Source organism: Oncorhynchus clarkii, chromosome 16 (genome assembly GCF_045791955.1).
Source record: "Oncorhynchus clarkii lewisi isolate Uvic-CL-2024 chromosome 16, UVic_Ocla_1.0, whole genome shotgun sequence".
In the NCBI taxonomy this organism is placed as follows: Eukaryota; Metazoa; Chordata; class Actinopteri; order Salmoniformes; family Salmonidae; genus Oncorhynchus; species Oncorhynchus clarkii.
In genome coordinates this window covers 49907218-49929752 of record NC_092162.1, presented here as the reverse complement: position 1 = coordinate 49929752, position 22535 = coordinate 49907218, and the positions used below count along the sequence as shown (strand labels likewise).

Here is a 22535-nt window from a genome sequence, read left to right as displayed (position 1 = left end):
TCTTACTCACCTCGGCTGCAGTGAAGGAGAGACCGCATGTTTTCGTTGCAGGCTGTGTCAGTGTCACTGTATTGTCCTCAAAGCGGGCAAAAAAGTTATTTAGTCTGCCTGGGAGCAAGACATCCTGGTCCGTGACTGGGCTGGATTTCTTCTTGTAGCCCGTGATTGACTGTAGACCCTGCCACATGCCTCTTGTGTCTGAGCCGTTTAATTGAGATTCTACTTTGTCTCTGTACTGACGCTTAGCTTGTTTGATAGCCTTGCAGAGGGAATAGCTGCACTGTTTGTATTCGGTCATGTTACCAGACACCTTGCCCTGATTAAAAGCAGTGGTTCGCGCTTTCAGTTTCACGCGAATGCTGCCATCAATCCACGGTTTCTGGTTAGGGAATGTTTTAATCGTTGCTATGGGAACGACATCTTCAACGCACGTTCTAATGAACTCGCACACCGAATCAGCGTATTCGTCAATATTGTTATCTGACGCAATACGGAACATATCCCAGTCCACGTGATGGAAGCAGTCTTGGAGTGTGGAGTCAGCTTGGTCGGACCAGCGTTGGACAGACCTCAGCGTGGGAGCCTCTTGTTTTAGTTTCTGTCTGTAGGCAGGGATCAACAAAATGGAGTCATGGTCAGCTTTTCCGAAAGGGGGGCGGGGCAGGGCCTTATATGCGTCGCGGAAGTTAGAGTAACAATGATCCAAGGTTTTACCACCCCTGGTTGCGCAATCGATATGCTGATAAAATTTAGGGAGTCTTGTTTTCAGATTAGCCTTGTTAAAATCCCCAGCTACAATGAATGCAGCCTCCGGATAAATGGTTTCCAGTTTGCAAAGAGTTAAATAAAGTTTGTTCAGAGCCATCGATGTGTCTGCTTGGGAGGGGATATATACGGCTGTGATTATAATCGAAGAGAATTCTCTTGGTAGATAATGCGGTCTACATTTGATTGTGAGGAATTCTAAATCAGGTGAACAGAAGGATTTGAGTTCCTGTATGTTTCTTTCATCACACCATGTCTCGTTAGTCATGAGGCATACGGCCCCGCGACTCTTCTTACCAGAAAGAGGTTTGTTTCTGTCGGCGCGATGCGTGGAGAAACCCGTTGGCTGCACCGCCTCGGATAGCGTCTCTCCAGTGAGCCATGTTTCCTTGAAGCAAAGAACGTTACAGTCTCTGATGTCCCTCTGGAATGCTACCCTTGCTCGGATTTCATCAACCTTGTTGTCAAGAGACTGGACATTGGCAAGAAGAATGCTAGGGAGTGGTGTACGGTGTGCCCGTCTCCGGAGTCTGACCAGAAGACCGCCTCGTTTCCCTCTTTTTCTGAGTCGTTTTTTTGGGTCGCTGCATGGAGTCCATTCCGTTGTCCTGTTTGTAAGGCAGAACACATATTCTTGGTCGTACTGATGGTGAGTTGACGCTGATCTTATATTCAGTAGTTCTTCTCGACTGTATGTAATGAAACCTAAGATGACCTGGGGTACTAATGTAAGAAATAACACGTAAAAAAACAAAAAACTGCATAGTTTCCTATGGCAATAGCCATGCATTTCCTTGATGGCGGCGAATCAGATGCTAATGCTAATGATGCAGAGGTATCTATCAAGCTTCATATGTCATCCTGTTTACAATCCCCAATTACAATGACCTTACTGCTTTCACAGAGCAGCACATTACGGCACAGTAGGTGATCAATATGACCGACTGTAACTGGGAATGTGGCTAGATATGGCAACCATTAGACCTACAGATGTAGGATCTTAATCTGAGCCAGTTTGCTGCAGCAGGAAAATAATCCTGCAGCAACACAAAATGTGAATTATTATGTGTATAATTCATGGACATTTTTGTAGGGGTTTGATACATTTTTCATAAAGGAAAATCTGTCAAAAATGTCAAAGTGGAAATTACAAACCTCAGAATCATTTTTAAACATCAAATACACAACATGTTCTAAATGTCCTGCATTCCTGCAAATTAAGATCCTACATCTGTACAACAACCCTTTCCCTTTAATACTCATGATAACTCACACTGAGATAGGGCTGTAACAGAACACTCTTCCCTGTGGCTGTGTTGGAACCCAGTAGAGCAGTGGGGTACATGCTGAACCAAGGTGGTCCTTAAACATTCCCATCCCCTGCTAGAATCGATATTACTTAGGACGGGAAACAACTGCTTCCCTTATTGGAGATTATACTCATTCCCGAGCCCTCAGTCAATAGTCTTAGGTGAGAATGGATTCACTTCAAGTGTATTTTGTAGGAAGTTAACACAATTTGGCTTGAGAGCAGGACCAATCCAAGTCACCAGACATTACCATTTATTTTTTATTTAACCTTTATTTAACTAGGCAAGTCAATTAAGAACAAATTCTTATTTACAATGACGGCTAAACTCTCCCCTAACCCGGATGATGCTGGGCCCATTGTGCGCCGCCATATGGGACTTCCGATGACAAACTTGATGTATTCTCTCAGAACTTCAAAAGGACCCCACACAATGAATTACAGTTATTTTTCCTCCACTGTGCATTTTTGCTTTTTTGATGTTTGATGATGACTGTGATTCTAAAAACTGGCATGGAAAACAACTGCTGGTTAGTGTGCAGAGTCTCATTCTCCTTTCACTATGTTTACAGTCTCATGATTCAGTGGGTGGGTGGTTGCCTCTTTTAACGTGACTTTGTTTACAGTGGTCCTGGTTTAGTTATGCAATTCAACTGTACATTTGCTCCTTAAAAAGGTGGTCCATGGAAAGATGGAAAGGTTAAAGCAATTAACCCTAAAGTACTGAAACATTTTTTTGAAGTCATGATACGAAATGAGTTGTTGTAAGTTGTTGATTGTCTTGAAAATGTAATGTCCCCTTACGACAGTGTACCTATTCGCTACAATACCCGCTTTGTTCAGCAACGCCTTGGTGTGGACATAAATTGACCAAGGACAATAACGATTAGAGATACCTCATGATGAGGCTGTTCCCTCTGGAATCAAGTTTTGCCTTGTCACATGGTGGTCATAGAAGGTTGCACTCAGCAGATCCATTCTTCTTTATGTTCTAGTCAGGATTGTGAAATAAGCGAAGGTTTGTGAACAGGGTAGAATTTCACAGTTGTTAAAATGTAAAGGTTTTAAATGACTCTTTTTGTTGAGACAATACTAGTATGAATGCAGTTTTAATGACGATGATGACTAAAGTGATACAAAATGTATTAATGTTAATGTAAAAGGTAGTAGTGGGGCGGTGTCCTGTTTACAGATATCAATAACAACAAAAACAAAATGTTAAAATCTGCCAATACAACCACCATGCCCTCCCTTGAGACATACCCATATAAGGAAGAGATTTAAAGTCTGTTGTTGATATTTTATAAGTACAAAGTTGCCTCCCTGTGTATGCTTTACGTTTTCATATTCAATATCATATTCACATCAAGCCATGTCTAACTGTGACTTTATATTATATGACATCTTTCAGTGCTCTCGCAGCATAATCAAATTGCCCTTTGGGAATCAAGATGACATTCTATACTACATGATTATGCTGAATATTATGATCAGCTAAAATAGGGCTGACCTTGTCCTTCGACAGTTAATCATGGCGGGATTGAAAAAGTAAACCTCTAAAATCAAGGATAAATCCTTGCTGCGTTTGACAGGACATAGCAATAGAGGTTAAAGCCGTAATCTTTGAAAATGAATTACACCATTTATTTTGTGTTTGACCTTTGTAATGTCAGGTGCTCCGCTAAACAAATTATTATCGGAGTTCAATTTGCCAGAGTTTACTTAGTCAGAGAGCAGAAAGTTGCCTGAGAAGCAGGTCAGTGAGGAATACAGATGCAGACCTACACAATGTTACATCAACATACATTTCAGAGAGCAGAAAGTTGCCTGAGAAGCAGGTCAGTGCGGAATACAGATGCAGACCTACACAATGTTACACCGACATACATTTCAGAGAGCAGAAATTTGCCTGAGAAGCAGGTCAGTGAGGAATACAGATGAAGACCTACACAATGTTACACCGACATACATTTCAGAGAGCAGAAAGTTGCCTGAAAAGCAGGTCAGTGCGGAATACAGATGCAGACCTACACAATGTTACATCAACATACATTTCAGAGAGCAGAAAGTTGCCTGAGAAGCAGGTCAGTGCGGAATACAGATGCAGACCTACACAATGTTACATCAACATACATTTCAGAGAGCAGAAAGTTGCCTGAGAAGCAGGTCAGTGAGGAATACAGATGCAGACCTACACAATGTTACACCGACATACATTTCAGAGAGCAGAAAGTTGCCTGAGAAGCAGGTCAGTGAGGAATACAGATGCAGACCTACACAATGTTACACCGACATACATTTCAGAGAGCAGAAAGTTGCCTGAGAAGCAGGTCAGTGAGGAATACAGATGCAGACCTACACAATGTTACATCGACATACATTTCAGAGAGCAGAAAGTTGCCTGAGAAGCAGGTCAGTGCGGAATACAGATGCAGACCTACACAATGTTACACCGACATACATTTCAGAACAGTTTCATCGTCTAGGTAATTAGATTTCCATCAACATAACTTCAGTGGTGTCAATCTCACAGTTAAAAAGCACTTTGGGATGGTTTTCAAATGTAGATTAGGTCTAGTCCTGAACTAAAAAACATGTTCAATCCATTGAAAGTGCTTTTTAGTCCAGGACTAGGCTGAATCCATGTCTGGGAAACCAACCCTTCATCTACAAAACTACTACTATCCCTTTTGGTTTTAAATGTGAACCAATGCGAAATCTAAAATTTCCTCTGTCCTTTTTTCCCCAGTCAGATGTCGGCTTTACGGCCGGGGAGCTGTGTAGGGCTTCGGGTGTGGATCCTCCTGGCCATGACCCACCTCACCCTGGATTTTTCCCTGTGTAGCCCCCTCAGTCAGGGCCTAGGAATCAAGCTCATCCCCAAACCTGTGCCTCGTCCCCGGCCCCGCTCGGCGCCCCTCTGGGATACTCCCAACATGCTCCATTGGAGGACAGTGAGGCCGCTGGCGCGCCGGCTCCTCAACCCCGTCCCACCGCCAGCCAATATGGGAGGGCCAGGGCCAAAGTTCAGGGGTCAAAAGCACAGGAGACTGGCACATAAAGGACAGCCATGTAAGGAGTGCTGGTTGAAATACACATCCACCGAGGTGGGGGATTTAGCAGCGGTGCTAGATCTTCCCATGGGGCACAAAACAGACGTGGTGAGGTTGTTACTGAGGGCGAGGAGGCAGCTGAAATGGGACAGCGATGACAAATCTCAGGACGGCAGGACCACGACGGTGGCCGGATATATCGACTGGGGACCCACGGGGACAGAGGACAACTTTGAGAACGGTGAGGGTAAAACGGCGGCCAACTCCACGCTGTCCACCAAGGCCTTGACCACTGCCATGGCCACCACCACCACCACCACCACCAAGAGCCCCCAGAGGACGTTCGCAGTGGTGACCACCCCTCACCCCAGAAGGCTGAGCACCACCAAGGCCAGCGTCAGTCTAGGGGAGACTGTCAAACCACCAAAGCCATATGGAGACACATCAGGTAAAACTTCTCTCCTCTGTTTATGATCATGCTATTTTAAAACTATTTCATTTGTATTCCTATCCTGTTAACCATTCCACTGTTAAGTGAATAATAGTCCTACTTGAAGGAGTGGAGTTGGATTTGGCTTGTCAAGGCTAGAATAGTCAGAAAGACAGTAGGAGAGTAGGACGTTATTAGGTCGATCCACCAATTCGGTGCCTTTTGAGATGTGTAACTTGGTAAAAAAACAAATTCTAGCATTCTGTTTCAAGAGGTTTAAATAAAATAATGACTAAAGAAAGTGCCTATTCAGTGCCAAATAAAGTAACAGGGTTGACAATTTCATCTTAAATCAGCCATAAATCTCCTTGTGACAGGGGGAATGGAAGCTTGTTGTGTGCAACAGGCGGTAGCAATTGAATGCAAGCTTTGCGACTTGTTATGCTCAAATTTCCACCACAAAACACCAGAAAATGGCCAATAAGAGTACACTCTTTGAGAAAAGTTGATATCTAAACTCTAAAAAGGTTTTTCATTAGTCCCCAAAAGATAACCATTTGAAGAACAATTTTTTGGTTCAAAGTAGAACCCTTTTGGTTCCAGGTAAAACCCTTCTGAGTTCAATGTACCAACACAACCCTCTGTGAGAAGGGTTCTACCTGGAAACAAAAAGGGTTATCATATGAGGACAGCTAAAGAACCGTTTTGGAACCTCTCTTTCTAAGTGTTGAACAACCTCACCTGCTTTTACACTATCATTTAAGATGTTTAATGTTTATTTTGAAAGAAAATCATATTTAAAAAGGAATAGGTTCACCATAATAAAATGAGAGTTCAGTTCCCGTAACAGGGTTGACCTTAAAATGAGGGACAGAAAAATTAATCACTAATCACATGAATAAAAATTATATTATTCAGAAATTACTTTGTCAATGTAACAAAATAACTAGTGCACAATTTTTACTTAAAATATCAATATCGTTTTGTGGAACAACCCTATTTCTAACTGCGAGAAGCAACATTATGGCATGAAGTGCTGTTGTCTGGGACAGATACAGTGCCTTCAGAAAGTATTCACACCTCTTTAATGTTTCACATTTTGTTGTGTTACAGCCTGAATTTTAAATGGATAACATTTAGATTTTGTGTCACTGATCTACACACAATATCCCATAACGTCAAGGTGGAACTATGATTTTTAGAAATGTTTACAAATTAATACAAAATGAAAAGCTGACATTTCTTGAATAAATAAGTATTCAACGATTTTGTTATGGCACGTCTAAATGAGTTCAGGAGTAAAAGTTACTCACTCTGTGTGCAATAATAGTGTTTAACATGATTTCTATACCCCACACATCTATGTACCCAACATATACACTTATCTGTAAGGTTACTCAATTGAGCAGTACGTTTTAAACACAGATTTAACCACAAAAAACAGGGAGTTTCGCAAGGAAAGCCACCTATCGATTCATTGGGGGAGGGGGGGGGATATCACTTCGAGCATGGTGCAGTTATTAATTACCCTTTGGATGGTGTCACTACAAAGACCATATTTTATGGTTGAAATTAACAAAAATAAATAAATATATGTGCATCACTGTATATACAGTGATATATATCCATTGCATTCGGAAAGTATTCAGACCCCTTGACTCTTAACACATTTTGTGATGTTACAGCCTTCTTCTAAAAAATTGTTCCTCATCAATCTACACACGATACCCCATACTGACACATCAAAAACAGGTTTGTAGAATTTGTGCTAATTTATTACAAATAAAAACAGAAATATCTTATTTACATAAGTGTTCAGACCCTTTGCTATGAGACTCGAAATTGAGCTCAGGTGCATCCTGTTTCCATTGATCATCCTTGAGATGTTTTTATAAATTGATTGTACATGATTTGGAAAGGCACCCACCTGTCTATATAAAGTCCCACAGTTGACACTGCATGTCAGAGCAAAAACCAAGCCATGAAGTTGAAGGAATTGTCTGTAGAGCTCCGAGACAGGATTGTGTCGAGGCACAGATCTTGTGAAGGGTATAAAAAATGTCTGCAGCATTGAGGGTGCCCAAGAACACAGTGGCCTCCATCATTCTTTAATGGAAGAAGTTTGGAACCACCAAGGCTCTTTCTAGAGCTAGCTGCCCGAGCAATTGGTCACTCTGACAGAGCTCCAGAGTTCCTCTGTAGAGATGGGAGAACCTTCCAGAAGGACAACCATCTCTGCTGCACTCCACCAATCAGACCTTTATGGTAAAGTGGCCAGACGGAAGCCACTCCTCAGTAAAAGGCACATGACAGCCCACTTGGAGTTTGCCAAAAGTCACCTTAAGGACTCTCAGATCATGAGAAACAAGATTCTCTGGTCTGATGAAACCAAGATTGAACTCTTTGGCCTGAATGCCAAGTGTCACGTCTGGAGGAAACCTGGCACCATCCCTATGGTGAAGCATGGTGGTGGCAGCATCATACTGTAGGGATGTTTTTAAGTGGCAGGGACTGGGAGACTAGTCAGGATCGAGTGAAAGATGAACAGATCAAGGTACAGAGAGATCCTTGATGAAAGCCTACTCCAGAGCACTTAGGAGCTCAGACTGGGGTGAAGGTTCACCTTCCAACAGGACAACGACCCTATGCACACAGCCAAGACAACGCAGGAGTGGCTTCGGGACAACTTTCTGAATGTCCTTGAGTGGCCCAGCCAGAGCCCGGACTTGAACCTGATTGAACATCTCTGGAGAGACTTGAAAATAGCTGTGCAGTGACGCTCCCAATCCAGCCTGATAGAGTTTAAGAGGATCTGCAGAGAAGAATGGGAGAAACTCTCTAAATACAGGTGTGCCAGGGTTGTTGCGTCATATCCAAGAAGACTCAAGATTGTAATCGCTGCCAGAATTGCTTCAACAAAGTACTGAATAAAGGGTCTGATTACTTGTGTAAATGTTATTTGCAATACATTTGCAAAATTGTATAAAAAACAATTTTTGCTTTGTCATTATGGGGTATTGGGTGTAGATTGATGAGGGGAAAAAAACAATTTATTCAATTTTAGAATAAGGCTGTAATGTAACAAAATGTGGAAAGGGGCCTGAATACTTTCCAATGCGCTGTAGACAGTAGGCTACTTGCAATATAGCCTAACAAGTCATTAGATTATCTTTTATAACATACGGTAGGTAAGCCAATAGCCATCTACTAGACATTTATACTGTGCTTTTTACTAAACATCATCAAGTATTACAATAAATGTCAATCCGGGACTGTCAGTGTATTGTAATTGTTTCATTTACTTCTGAATCTCAACCTCTTCAGCCCAGCGGGTGAGTTTATAAATTGTAGTAACAAGTGACTCTGATGGCAGATTACCTTTCATAGACACTGCACTAAAGGCTGGAAAGTCCTGCTTATTTCATTCTGAAAAAAACCCTGTCACTTCTTGGCAGAAAGATACGCATATGCGTGTGGCACCGTCAAACAAATCACAACGCTGGAACTCTATCCACATCCACATAAACTAGTCCCAGCATCGTTCTTTGACAAACACAGAAGCTTGTATATTGAATTCAATAGAAGAAAACAGAGAGCGAGGGAGAGAGTGAGACTGCCAGTTCCTTAATGTAGCCATTGGCTACAGCCAAAACATTAAGGAATGTAGTTAGGCTGTTATAAGATATTATATAAACCAATGGTCATCTATAAAGAGGGATTACAAAAACATGGTAACTGTATTCTGTTACATCACCAGCAAAAATATTGTAATCAGATTACAGATACTTTAGAAAAACTAGATGATTACTTCAACGATTACTTTCAAATTCAGAAAGGATGTTTGCAAAAAAAAATCTTTGACACTTCTCTGTTTTCTCAATAACATTCAAATCAGCATTGAAAAAGGCGCAGGTTTAAATCAGCATTGAAAAAGGCGCAGGTTTAAGTTTGTTCCAACGGAGAAAGTCTGACCACAAGTCAGAGACCACTATGATGACACACCAAATGTGTTTGATGGATCGAGGGAAAAGGGCAGGAATCGAGTTTTGTAGGCTACAGTCCAAGCTATGTCATTCAATGGTGCGACTGCTGTCGAAATCCAAAGATTATCCACCTTGAATAAACGCTTGGAGGTAAGGATGACAGCAGAGGTAGTAGTCTACGGCGATACGGATATCACTTATTATTGGTATCTACATAGCATTGATGTGAATCACACTGCTGCTCTCTCATTTGGCTATTTGCGCCGTATGGACTGTGGTTGTTGTGAATGGCTGTTCACAAATCTAAATGTGTATTTGAATCCAATAATGGTTGAATTCAAGAAGTTTAAGCTGCCTATCATTCGTTTTTGTGGACAGCCAGTGAAAAAGTGCTCTTGCAACAGCTGCATAAAAATGTATAGTCCTAATGGACACATGCACAAACTTGCACGCTTTGATAGATTTAAAGGGGCAATCTGTAGTTGCTACATCCTGGATGCTGGCATTCTAGGCAGAGTTTCAAAGAAAAAGCCATATCTCAGACTGGCCAATAAAAATAAAAGACTAAGATGGGCTAAAGAACACAGACACTGGACATCGGAACTCTGCCTAGAAGGCCAGTATCCCAGAGTCGCCTCTTCACTGTTTACATTGAGACTGGTGTTTTGCAGGTACTATTTAATGAAGCTGCCAGTTGAGGACTTGGGAGGCGTCTGTTTCTCAAACTAGACACTCTAATGTACTTGTCCTCTTGCTCAGTTGTGCACCGGGGCATCCCACTCCTCTTTCTATTCTAGTTAGAGCCAGTTTGCGTTGTTCTCTGAAGGGAGCAGTATCCAGTGTTGTACGAGATCTTCAGTTTCTTGACAATTTCTTGCGTGGAATAGCCTTCATTTCTCAGAAAAAGAATAGACTGAAGAGTTTCAGAAGAAAGGTCCTTGTGTCTGGCCAATTTGAGCCTGTAATCGAACACACAAATGCTGATGCTCCAGATACTCAACTAGGCTAAAGAAGGCCAGTATTATTGCTTCTTTAATCAGACCAACAGTTTTCAGCTGTGCCAACATAATTGCAAAAGGGTTTTCTAATGATCAAATAGCCTTTTAAAATGATAAACTTGGATTAGCTAACACAACGTGACATTGGAACACAGGAGTGACGGTTGCTGATAATGGGCCTCTGTACGCCTATGAGGATATTCCATAACAAATCATCCGTTTCCAGCTACAATAGTCATTTACAAAATTAACAATGTCTACACTGTATTTCTGATCAATTTGATGTTATTTTAATGGACAAAAAAAATAGCTTTTCTTTCAAAAAGAAGGACATTTCTAAGTGACCCCAAACCTTTGAACGGTAGTGTGTGTATTTATATACAGTTGAAGTCAGAAGTTTACATACACCTTAGCTAAATACATTTACTCACAATTTCTGACATTTAATCCTAGTAATAATTCCCTGTTTTAGGTCAGTTAGGATCACCATTTTATTTTAAGAGTGGGAAATGTCAGAATAATAGCAGAGAGAATTATTTATTTTAGCTTGTATTTCTTTCATCACATTCCCAGTGGGTCAGAAGTTTACATACACTCAATTATTATTTGGTAGAATTGCCTTTAAATTGTTTAACTTAGGTCAAAGGTTGCGGGTAGCCTTCCACGACATTTCCACAATAAGTTGGGTGAATTTTGGCCCATTCCTCCTCACTGAACTGTTTTAACTGAGTCAGGTTTGAAGGCCTCCTTGCTTACACACGCTTTTTCAGTTCTGCCTACAAACTTTCTATAGGTTTGAGGTCAGGGCTTTGTGATGGCCACTCCAATACATAGATTTTGTTGTCCTTAAGCCATTGTGCCACAACTTTGGAAGTATGCTAGGGGTCATTGTCCATTTGGAAGACCCATTTGCAACCAAGCTTTAACTTCCTGACTGATGTCTTGAGATGTTGCTTCAATATATCCACATAATTTTCCTGCCTCATGATTCCATCTATTTTGTGAAGTGCACCAGACCCTCTTGCAGCAATTCACCCCCACAACATGATGCTGCCACCCCCGTAATTCACGGTTGGGATGGTGTTCTTCGGCTTGCAAGCCCCCCCTTTTTCCTCCAAACATAACGATGGTCATTATGGCCAAACAGTTCTATTTTTGTCTCACCAGACCAGAGGACATTTCTCCAAAATGTATGATTTTTGTCCCCATGTGCAGTTGCAAACCGTAGTCTGGCTTTTTTATGGTGGTTTTGGAGCAGTGGCTTCTTCTTTGCTGAGCGGCCTTTCAGGTTATGTTGATACAGGACTCGTTTTACTGTAGATATAGATACGTTTGTACCTGTTTCCTACAGCATTTTCACAAGGTCCTTTGCTGTTTTTCTGGGATTGATTTGCACTCGCACCAAAGTCCAATCTGGAGACAGAATGCATCTCCTTCCTGACGGTATGACGGCTGCGTGGTCCCATGGTGTTTATACTTGCGTGCTATTGTTTGTACAGATGAACGTGGTACCTTCAGGCGTTTGGAAATTTCTCCAAAGATGAACCAGACATGTGGAGGTCTTGTCTGATTTCTTTTGATCATGATGTCAAGCAAAGAGGCACTGAGTTTGAAGGTAGGCTTTGAAATACATCCAATGGTACACCTCCAATTGACTCAAATTATGTAAATTAGCCCAGCAGAATCTTCTAAAGCCATGACTTAATTTTCTGGAATTTTTCAAGCTGTTTAAAGTCACAGTCAACTTTGTGTATTTAAACTTCTGACCCACTGGAATTGTGAAACAGTGAGATATAAGTGAAATAATGTGTCTGTAAACAATTGTTGGAAAAATTACCTGTGTCATTGGGATATCACAAAGTAGATATCCCAACCGACTTGCCAAAACTATAGTTTGTTAACAGGACATTGGTGGAGTGGTTGAAAAACAAGTTTTAATGACTCCAACCTAGGTTTATGGAAACAACTGTATATATATATATATATATCAAACGTTTGGACACACCTACTCATTCATTGATTTTTCTTATTTTTTACTATTTTCTACATTGTAAATTAATAGCGAAGACATCATAACTATGAAATAACACATATGGAATCATGTAGTAACCAAAAAAAGTGTTAAACAAATTGGCATTCTCTCAACCAGTTTCACCTGGAATGATTTTCTCAAAGTCTTGAAGGAGTTCCCACATATACTGAGCAGTTGCTACTTTTCCTTCACTCTGCTGTACAACTCATCCCAAACCATCTCAATTGGGTTTAGGTCATGTGATTGTGGAGGCCAGGTCATCTGATGCAGCACGCCATCACTCTCCTTCTGGTCAAATAGCCCTTATAGAGCCTGGAGGTTTTTTGGGTCATTATCCTGTTGAAAAACAAATGATAGTCTCACTAAGCGCAAACCAGATGGGATGGTGTATCGCTGCAGAATGCTGTGGTATCCATGCTGGTTAAGTGTGCCTTGAGTTGTAAATACATCACAGACAGTGTCACCTGCAAAGCACCCCTACACTATCACACCTCCTCTTCCATGCTTCACGGTGGGAACCACACATGCGGAGATCATCCGTTCACCTACTCTCCGTCTCACAAAGACACGGCGGTTGGAACCAATAATCTAAAAACTCAAAGAATATAAACACTCAAAGAATAAACACCTGCCTCTGATTGAGAACCACTCTAGGCAACCATATTCTTTGAGTGTTTCGTGGGTGATTGTTCCTGTCTCTGTGTTTGTTTGCACCAGATAAGGCTGTTTAGGTTTTCCACGTTTATTGTTTTTTGTATTCAGTTGTTCATGTGTACTATTTCGTATTAAAAGAACCATGGACACTTACCACGCCGCATATTGGTCCTCCGATCCTTTTCGCCTCTCCTCTTCGAAAGAAGAGGAGGAAATCCCTAACAGAATCACCCACCACAACAGGAACAAGCGGCGTGGTGACAGGCAGCGGCAGCAGGAGCAGCCTTGCACGTCCTGTGCCAGTTCAGAGCTACAGTGCGCCTAGCAGTGCTAACTGTGGCGGGCGTGGTACTGGTCAGGCACCGTGTTACTGGGGAACGTCCCCAGTACGCGTGCTTAGCCCGGTACGCTACATCTCAGCTCCTCACATCTGCCGGGCTAGGGTGAAGATCAAGCCAGTGCGGTTGGTGCCAGCCCTGCTCTCAAGATCTCCAGTAAGCCTTCACGGTCCGGTCCATCCAGTGCCACCTCCACACCAGCCCTCCGGTGGCAGCTCCCCGCACCAGGCTTCCTGTGCGTGTCCTCGGCCCAGTACCACCAGTGCCAGTACCACGCACCAGGCCTAAAGTGCGCTTCGCCTGTCCAGCGCTGCCAGAGCCTTCCTCCTCTACAGCGCTGCCGGAGTCTCCCGCCTGTTCAGCGCTGCCGGAGTCTCCCGCCTGTTCAGCGCTGCCAGAGTCTCCCGCCTGTCCAGCGCTGCCAGGGCTGGCAGTCTGCAAGGAGCCGCCAGAGCTGCCAGTCTGCAAGGAGCCGCCAGAGCTGCCAGTCTGCAAGGAGCCGCCAGAGCCGCCAGTCTGCATGGAGCAGCCAGAGCCGCCAGTCAACATGGAGCAGCCAATGCAGCCAGTCAGCATGGAGCAGCCAGAGCCGCCAGTCAGCATGGAGCAGCCAGAGCCGCCAGTCAGCATGGAGCAGCCAGAGCCGCCAGTCAGCATGGAGCAGCCAGAGTCGCAAGTCAGCATGGAGCAGCCAGAGCCGCCAGTCAGCATGGAGCAGCCAGAGCCGCCAGTCAGCATGGAGCAGCCAGAGTTGCAAGTCAGCATGGAGCAGCCAGAGCCGCCAGTCAGCATGGAGCAGCCAGAGCCGCCAGTCAACCAGGATCCGCTAGTCTGCCAGGATCTGCCAGAGCTGCCAGTCTGCCAGTATCCGCCAGAGCCGCCAGTCAGCATGGAGCAGCCAGAGCCGCCAGTCAGCATGGAGCAGCCAGAACCGCCAGTCAGCATGGAGCAGCCAGAGCCGCCAGTCAGTATGGAGCAGCCAGAGCCGCCAGTCAGCATGGAGCAGCCAGAGCCGCCAGTCAGCATGGAGCAGCCAGAGTCGCCAGTCAGCATGGAGCAGCCAGAGCCGCCAGTCAGCATGGAGCAGCCAGAGCCGCCAGTCAGCCAGGATCTGCTAGTCTGCCAGGATCTGCCAGAGCTGCCAGTCTGCCAGGATCCGCCAGAGCCGCCAGTCAGCATGGAGCAGCCAGAGCCGCCAGTCAGCATGGAGCAGCCAGAGCCGCCAGTCAGCATGGAGCAGCCAGAGCCGGCAGTCAGCATGGAGCAGCCAGAGCCGCCAGTCAGCATGGAGCAGCCAGAGCCGCCAGTCAGCATGGAGCAGCCAGAGCCGCCAGTCAGCCAGGATCCGCTAGTCTGCCAGGATCTGCCAGAGCTGCCAGTCTGCCAGGATCCGCCAGAGCCGCCAGTCAGCATGGAGCAGCCAGAGCCGCCAGTCAGCCAGGATCTGCTAGTCTGCCAGGATCTGCCAGAGCTGCCAGTCTGCCAGGATCCGCCAGAGCCACCAGTCAGCATGGAGCAGCCAGAACCGCCAGTCAGCATGGAGCAGCCAGAGCCGCCAGTCAGCATGGAGCAGCCAGAGCCGCCAGTCAGCATGGAGCAGCCAGAGCCGCCAGTCAGCATGGAGCAGCCAGAGCCGCCAGTCAGCCAGGATCCGCCAGAATCGCCAGTCTGCCAGGATCCGCTAGTCTGCCAGGATCCGCCAGAGCTGCCAGTCTGCCAGGATCCGCCAGAGCCGCCAGTCAGCCAGGATCTGCCAGAACCGCCAGTCAGCCAGGATCTTCCAGAGTCGCCAGTCAGCCAGGATCTGCCAGTGCCACCAGTCAGCCAGGATCTGCCAGAGCCATCAACCTGCCTGAGCTTCCTCTCAGTCCTGAGCTTCCTCTCAGTCCTGAGCTACCCCTCAGTCCCGAGCTACCCCTCAGTCCCGAGCTGTCCCTCAGTCCGGAGCTGCCCCTCAGTCCAGTGGGGCCCTTGGTGAGGGTGACTAGGCCAAGGTCGGCGGCGAGGGTCGCCAATCTAAGGACGCGTATTAAGCGGACTAAGACTTTGTTGGAGTGGGGTCCACGACAGACGCCCACCCGGACCCTCCCCTATGGGTTTAGGTGTGCGGCCAAGAGTCCGCACCTTGGGGGGGGGGGGGGGGGGGGGGGGGGGGGGTTCTGTCACGCCCTGGTCTTAGTATTTTGTGTTTTCTTTATTATTTTGGTCAGGCCAGGGTGTGACATGGGTTATTTATTGTGGTGTGTTTTTTCTAGGGGTTTGTTGTAGGTTATGGGATTGTGGTTAGTGGGGTTGTCTAGAAAAGTCTATGGTTGCCTGGAGTGGTTCTCAATCAGAGGCAGGTGTTCATCGTTGTCTCTGATTGGGAACCATATTTAGGCAGCCATATTCTTTGAGTGTTTCGTGGGTGATTGTTCCTGTCTCAGTGTTTGTTTGCACCAGATAAGGCTGTTTAGGTTTTCACATTACGTTTATTGTTTTGTATTGTTCGTGTTTATCTTTTATTAAATATGAATCGAAATAACCACGTTGCATTTTGGTCCGCCTCTCCTTCGACGGAAGAAAGCCGTAACACCTTCATGTCTTAAAGTAATGATGGACTGTCATTTCTCTTTGCTTATTTGAGCTGTTCTTGCCATAATATGGACTTGGTCTTTTACCAAATAGGGCTGGCTATCTTCTGTATACCACCCCTACCTTGTCACAACCGATTGTCTCAAACGCATTAAGAAGGAAAGACATTCCACAAATTGACTTTTAACAAGGCACACCTTTTAATTGAAATACATTCCAGGTGACTACCTCATGAAGCTGGTTGAGAGAATGCCAAGCGTGTGCAAAGCTGTCATCAAGGCAACGGGTAGCTACTTTGAAGAATTTGTTCAACACTTTTTTGTTTACTACATGATTCCATATGTGTTATTTCATAGTTTTGATGTCTTCACTATTATTCTACAATGTAGAAAATAGTAACAAATTAAGAAAAACCCTGGAATGATTAGGTCTGCCCAAAATTTGGACCAGTACTGTACAAGTAAACACATTACATTACATTTCAAAACACATTCTGTGCTATCAGGCCACTACTCTACTATCATATATCTACAACACAATATCCATGTGTATGTGTGTGTATAGTGCATATTTTGTTATGTGTGTGTGTATGCGTGTGTGTTTGTCTTTTCACAGTCCTCGCTGTTCCATAAGTTGTCTTTGTTATCTGTTTGTTTAACCTGATGTTACTTCTAGCATGAGTTACTTGATGTGGAATACAGTTCCATTGTGTCATGGCTCTATGTAGGTCTGTGCGCCTCCCAAGTCTGATCTAGACTTGGCGTCTGTGAAGAGACCTCTGATGACATGTCTTGCATGGGTGTCGGAGCAGATATGACAGTTGGTTACACAAAGAAAAGGGGGATTGGTTTGAGTGAAAGAGCGGGAAGACTGAGGAACAAAGGGAGAAGCGATGTCTCTATCGTAAATACAGTATCTTATGCATTCTAAATTACCGCCCATTTGGAAAAGGAAAATTAGATACGTTGTAGTAACGTCGTTGTGTGGTAGACGGGATACTCTGTCTGTTCTTTCCTAGCCCACGTTTGCAGCTGCTGTTGCTAACTCAACGGCTAGGAGGTATCACTTCTGTAGTGAATAAGAGTTCAAAGTTCATACCATTCGCAACCAAAGCTCACGCTGAGGTTGGCTTCGTTCTGTAGTTATTATCTGAACCATTCTGACATCAGACCGTCATCCTCACATCCTCGGAACAGGAGGTTACAATTTCATCAAGGCTTTATATAGTGGAGGGAGAAGGGTGTGTTTTCACAGTTTTATAACCCATGTCTCTTCATAGGGACGGGCCACTGATTGAGAAGAGCCCTAACCTTATGAAAACTCAAATCTCTCATTTGGAAGCTAAAATTACATTTAATCTCTTCACCAATAATTTTATATTCAAACATTTAAATTGAACAACAATTCCATGTGAATCCGATAACTACAATGTGCAGACTTTCCACTGCAGAGTTTATGTTTATGTCATCCTATCATTGATGAGAATGACAACCGAACTGACATCATATTCATTAAGTACAAACGCATATGTTCAAGTGGTCGGATTACCAGAATATGGTTCATTTCCCCCCACCTTCTGATGTTCCCAGAATCTCTATGTTAACCAAAGGATTTTCAAATGTCATATCAGTAGGGTAGAGAGAGGAAAAAGGGGGGAGAGGTATTTATGACTGTCATAAACATACCCCCAGGCCAACGTCATGACAAAGTAGAGTAGCGCTTTATTATGCACAAACCTCTCCCCATCTTAGCTACTGTTGCATCAATATGTTTTGACTACGAGAGTTGCTCAATTTCCACATTATTCATTACGGGATTGAGTTGAGATTTAGGGTTTAGTGAATAATTTGTCCCAAATACAATGCTTTTAGTTTTTAAAATATTTAGGACTACACTGTGCCACCCATTCTGAAAATGACTGCAGCTCTTTGGTAAGTGTTGCAGTGATTTCACTTGCTGTGGTAGCTGACGTGTACAGTGTTGAGTCATCCACATACACAGATAGACACACAGACTTTACTTAGAACCAGTGGCAGGTCATTAGTAAAGATTGAAAAAAGTAAGGGGCCTAGACAGCTGCCTTGGGGAATGTCTGACTCTTCCTGGATTATGTTTGAGAGGCTTCCATTAAAGAACACCCTCTGTGTGCTGTTAGACAGGTAACTCTCGATCCACAATATAGCAGGAGATTTAAAGCCTTAACACATAAGTTTTTCAAGCAGCAGATTATCATCGATAATATCAAAAGCTGCACTGACGTCAAAACATCTCCCACAATCTGTTTATTCGAACATTCTCTCAGGCAATCATCAGTCATCTGTGTAAGGGCTGTACAGTACATGTTGAATGCCCTTCCCTATAAGTGTGTTTGTTGTTAATTTGTTTACTGTGAAATAGTATTGTATCTGGTCAAACACAATTTTCCCAGAGTTTACTAAAGCTTGGTAACAGGCTGATTAGTCGGCTGTTTGAGCCAGAAAAGGGTACTTTGCTATTCTTGCGTAGCGGAATTACTTTTGCTTCCCTCCAGGCCTGAGGGCACACACTTTCCTGTAGGCTTAGATTAAATAGATGGCAAATAGGAGTGCCAATATGGTCTGCTATCATCCTCAGTAATTTTCCATTCAAGCTGTCAGACCCAGGTGCCTTGTCATTGTTGATAAGCAACAATAATTGTTTCACCTCTTCCACACTCACTTTACGGAATTCAAAATTACAATGCATGTCTTTCATAATTTGATGCAGTTATGCATGGCTGTGAGAGTTCAGAATATTTTGTTGCCATGCCTAGATTTTCTAATCTTGCCAATTAAAAAATCATTAAAGAAGTTGGCAATATCAGTGGGTTTTGTGATGAATGAGCCATCTGATTCAATGAATGATGGAGCTGAGTTCGCCATTTTGCCAACATTTCATTTTAGGTGCTCCAAAGCTTTTTACTATCATTCTTTATATAATTTATCTTTGTTTCATAGTACAATTTCCTACTTTTATTAGTCATGCGATTTCTTAATGAACACTATGTTTGCCAATCACATGTGCAGCTAGACTTATTTACCATTCCTTTCGCCTCATTCCTCTTGACCATACATTTTTTCAAATCCTCATCAATCCTTGGGGATTAAACCATTTTAACGGTAATATTCTTAATGAGTGCATGCTTATTAGTATCTGGAATAAGCTATTTCATAAATGTGTCAAGTGCAGAGCCTGTTGCTCCTCATTACATACCACACACCAGAAAATATTATTTACATATTCAACATAGGAATCACTACAAATCTTATTGTATGACCCCATATACACTATTTAAGGCCCACAACTAGAATGCAGTGTTGTCCCCTGGTCTTCTGGTACCAGTGATGTGGGAAAGGATGCTAAGCTTAGCAGAGACAGTGCCGACAGAGATAGCGCCAACAGGATGGTCGCCTCGCTTCAGTTCCTTATGCAGTTATTTGTTTTTTATGTATTATTTCTTACATTGTTAACCCAGAAAATCTCAAGTGTTATTACATACAGCCAGGAAGAACTATTGGACATAAAAGCGATGTCAACTTACCATCATTATGACCAGGAATACGTCTTTCCCGATGCAGATCCTTTGTTCTTCCTGGACATGCAATCTTATCCCAGAGGCCGACCAAAAACAATGTGTTCGACGCAGGAGAGGCTGACGGTGCGGCCTACTGGTCAGACTCTGAAGGCGAGCACACCATCCACCGCTTCCGAGCATATTACTCGCAATGTCCAATCTATAAATAACAAGGTTGAAGAAATTAGGGCACGGGTTGCCTTCCAGAGAGACGTCAGAGATTGTAACGTTCTCTGTTTCATGGAAACATGGCTCACTCGGGATCAAATCAAATCAAATCAAATTTATTTATATAGCCCTTCGTACATCAGCTGATATCTCAAAGTGCTGTACAGAAACCCAGCCTAAAACCCCAAACAGCAAGCAATGCAGGTGTAGAAGCACGGTGGCTAGGAAAAACTCCCTAGAAAGGCCAAAACCTAGGAAGAAACCTAGAGAGGAACCAGGCTATGTGGGGTGGCCAGTCCTCTTCTGGCTGTGCCGGGTGGAGATTATAACAGAACATGGCCAAGATGTTCAAATGTTCATAAATGACCAGCATGGTCGAATAATAATAAGGCAGAACAGTTGAAACTGGAGCAGCAGCACGGTCAGGTGGACTGGGGACAGCAAGGAGTCATCATGTCAGGTAGTCCTGGGGCATGGTCCTAGGGCTCAGGTCAGTTGAAACTGGAGCAGCAGCACGGCCAGGTGGACTGGGGACAGCAAGGAGTCATCATGTCAGGTAGTCCTGGGGCATGGTCCTAGGGCTCAGGTCCTCCGAGAGAGAGAAAGAAAGAGAGAAGGACAGAATTAGAGAACGCACACTTAGATTCACACAGGACACCGAATAGGACAGGAGAAGTACTCCAGATATAACAAACTGACCCTAGCCCCCCGACACATAAACTACTGCAGCATAAGTACTGGAGGCTGAGACAGGAGGGATATGTTGTCAGAGTCGGTACAGCCACCCGGTTTCTTCACGCATTGCGCTGACAGAAACAAACAGCTCCCTGGGAAGAAGGGCGGGGGTCTATCTATGCCTTATGATTAACGACTCATGGTGTAATCACAACAACACACAGGAACTCAAGTCCTTTTGTTCACCTGACCTAGAATTCCTTACAATCAAATGTCGACTGCATTGTCTTCCAAGATAATTCTATTCGATTATATTCACAACGGTGTATATGCCCCCCGAGCAGATCCCTCGTCAGCCCTGAAAGAACTTCACTGGACTCTATTTAAACTGGAAACCATACATCCTGAGGCTGCATTTATTATAGCTGGGGATTTTAACAAAGCTAACCTAAGAACAATACTTCCTAAATTCCTTCAGCATATCGAATGCGTGACACGAGCTTGTAGTATTCTGGATAATTGCTACTCAAACTTCCGCGATACATACAAAGCCCTCCCCCGACCTGCCTTCGGCAAGTCTGACCATGACTCTATTTTGTTGCTCCCAGCCTATAGACAGAAACTAAAACAGGAAACGCCCGTGCTCAGGTCAATAGAATGCTGGTCTGACTAATCGGATTCCACGCTTCAAGATTGATTCGATCACGTGGACTGGGATATGTTCTGGATAGCCTCAGACAACAACATTGATGTATACTCTGACTCGGGAAACGAGTTTATTAGCAAGTGCATTGGTGACTACCCTCTGTGACTATTAAAACCTTCCCTAACCAGAAACCGTGGATTGATGGCAGCATTTGCACAAAACTGAACTACCACTATTAATCATTGCAAGGCGACTGGAAACATGACCGAATACAAACAGTGCAGCTATTCCCTGCGCAAGGCAATCAAACAAGCAAAGCATCAGTATAGAAACAAAGTAGAGTCGCAATTCAACGGCTCAAACAAGTGGCAGGGTCTACAGTCAATCACAGATTACAAAAAGAAAACCCGCCCCGTCGCGGACATCGACGTCTTGCGCCCAGATAAATTAAACAACTTCTTTGCTCGCTTTGAGGACAATACAGTGCCACTGACACGGCCCTCTGCCAAAGCCTGTGGGCTCTCCTTATCTGTGGTCAACGTGAGTAAAACATTTAAACGTGTTAACCCTCGCAAGGCTGCCGGCCCAGGCAGCATCCCTAGCCGTGTTCTCAGAGCACGCGCAGACCAGCTGGCTGGTGTGTTTACGGACATATTCAACCAATCCCTATCCCAGTCTGTTGTCCCCACATGCTTCAAGATGGCCACTATTGTTCCTGTTACCAAGAAAGCTAAGGTAACTGAACTAAATGACTATCGCCCCATTGCACTCTGTCATCATGAAGTGCTTTGAGAGACTAGTTAAGGATATCACCTTCACCCTACCTGATAACCTAGACCCACTCCAATTTGCTTACCGCCCCAATAGGTCTACTGACGATGCAATCGCCATCACACTGCACACTGCCCTATCCCATCTGGACAAGAGGAATACCTATGTAAGAATGCTGTTCATTGACTAAGCTCAGCAATTAACACCGTATTACCCTCCAAACTCGTCATTAAGTTCGAGACCCTGGGTCTCGACCCCACCCTGTGCAACTGGGTCTGGAACTTTCTAATGGGCAGCCCCCAGGTGGTGAAGGTAGGAAACAACATCTCCACCCCGCTGATCCTCAACACTAGGGCCCCACAAGGGTGCGTTCTAAGCCCTCTCCTGTACTCCTTGTTCACCCATGACTGCGCGGCTATGCACGCCTCAAACTCAATCATCAAGTTTGGAGACGACACTACAGTGGTAGGCCTGATTACCAACAACAACGAGACGGCCTACAGGGAGGGGGTGAGGGCCCTCGGAGTGTGGTATCAGGAAAATAACC

General features: G+C 44.2%; 1 protein-coding gene across 1 annotated transcript in view; it reads left to right on the top strand.

Annotated features, from left to right (window-relative positions):
• Nucleotides 1-22535, top strand: part of LOC139368640 (adherens junctions associated protein 1) — an 86960-nt gene that overhangs the window by 41811 nt on the left and 22614 nt on the right. Inside the window, exon 2 of the mRNA XM_071107761.1 lies at nucleotides 4824-5575. Coding sequence (XP_070963862.1) covers nucleotides 4824-5575 — 752 coding nt within the window. The remainder of the gene's footprint in view (nucleotides 1-4823; nucleotides 5576-22535) is intronic.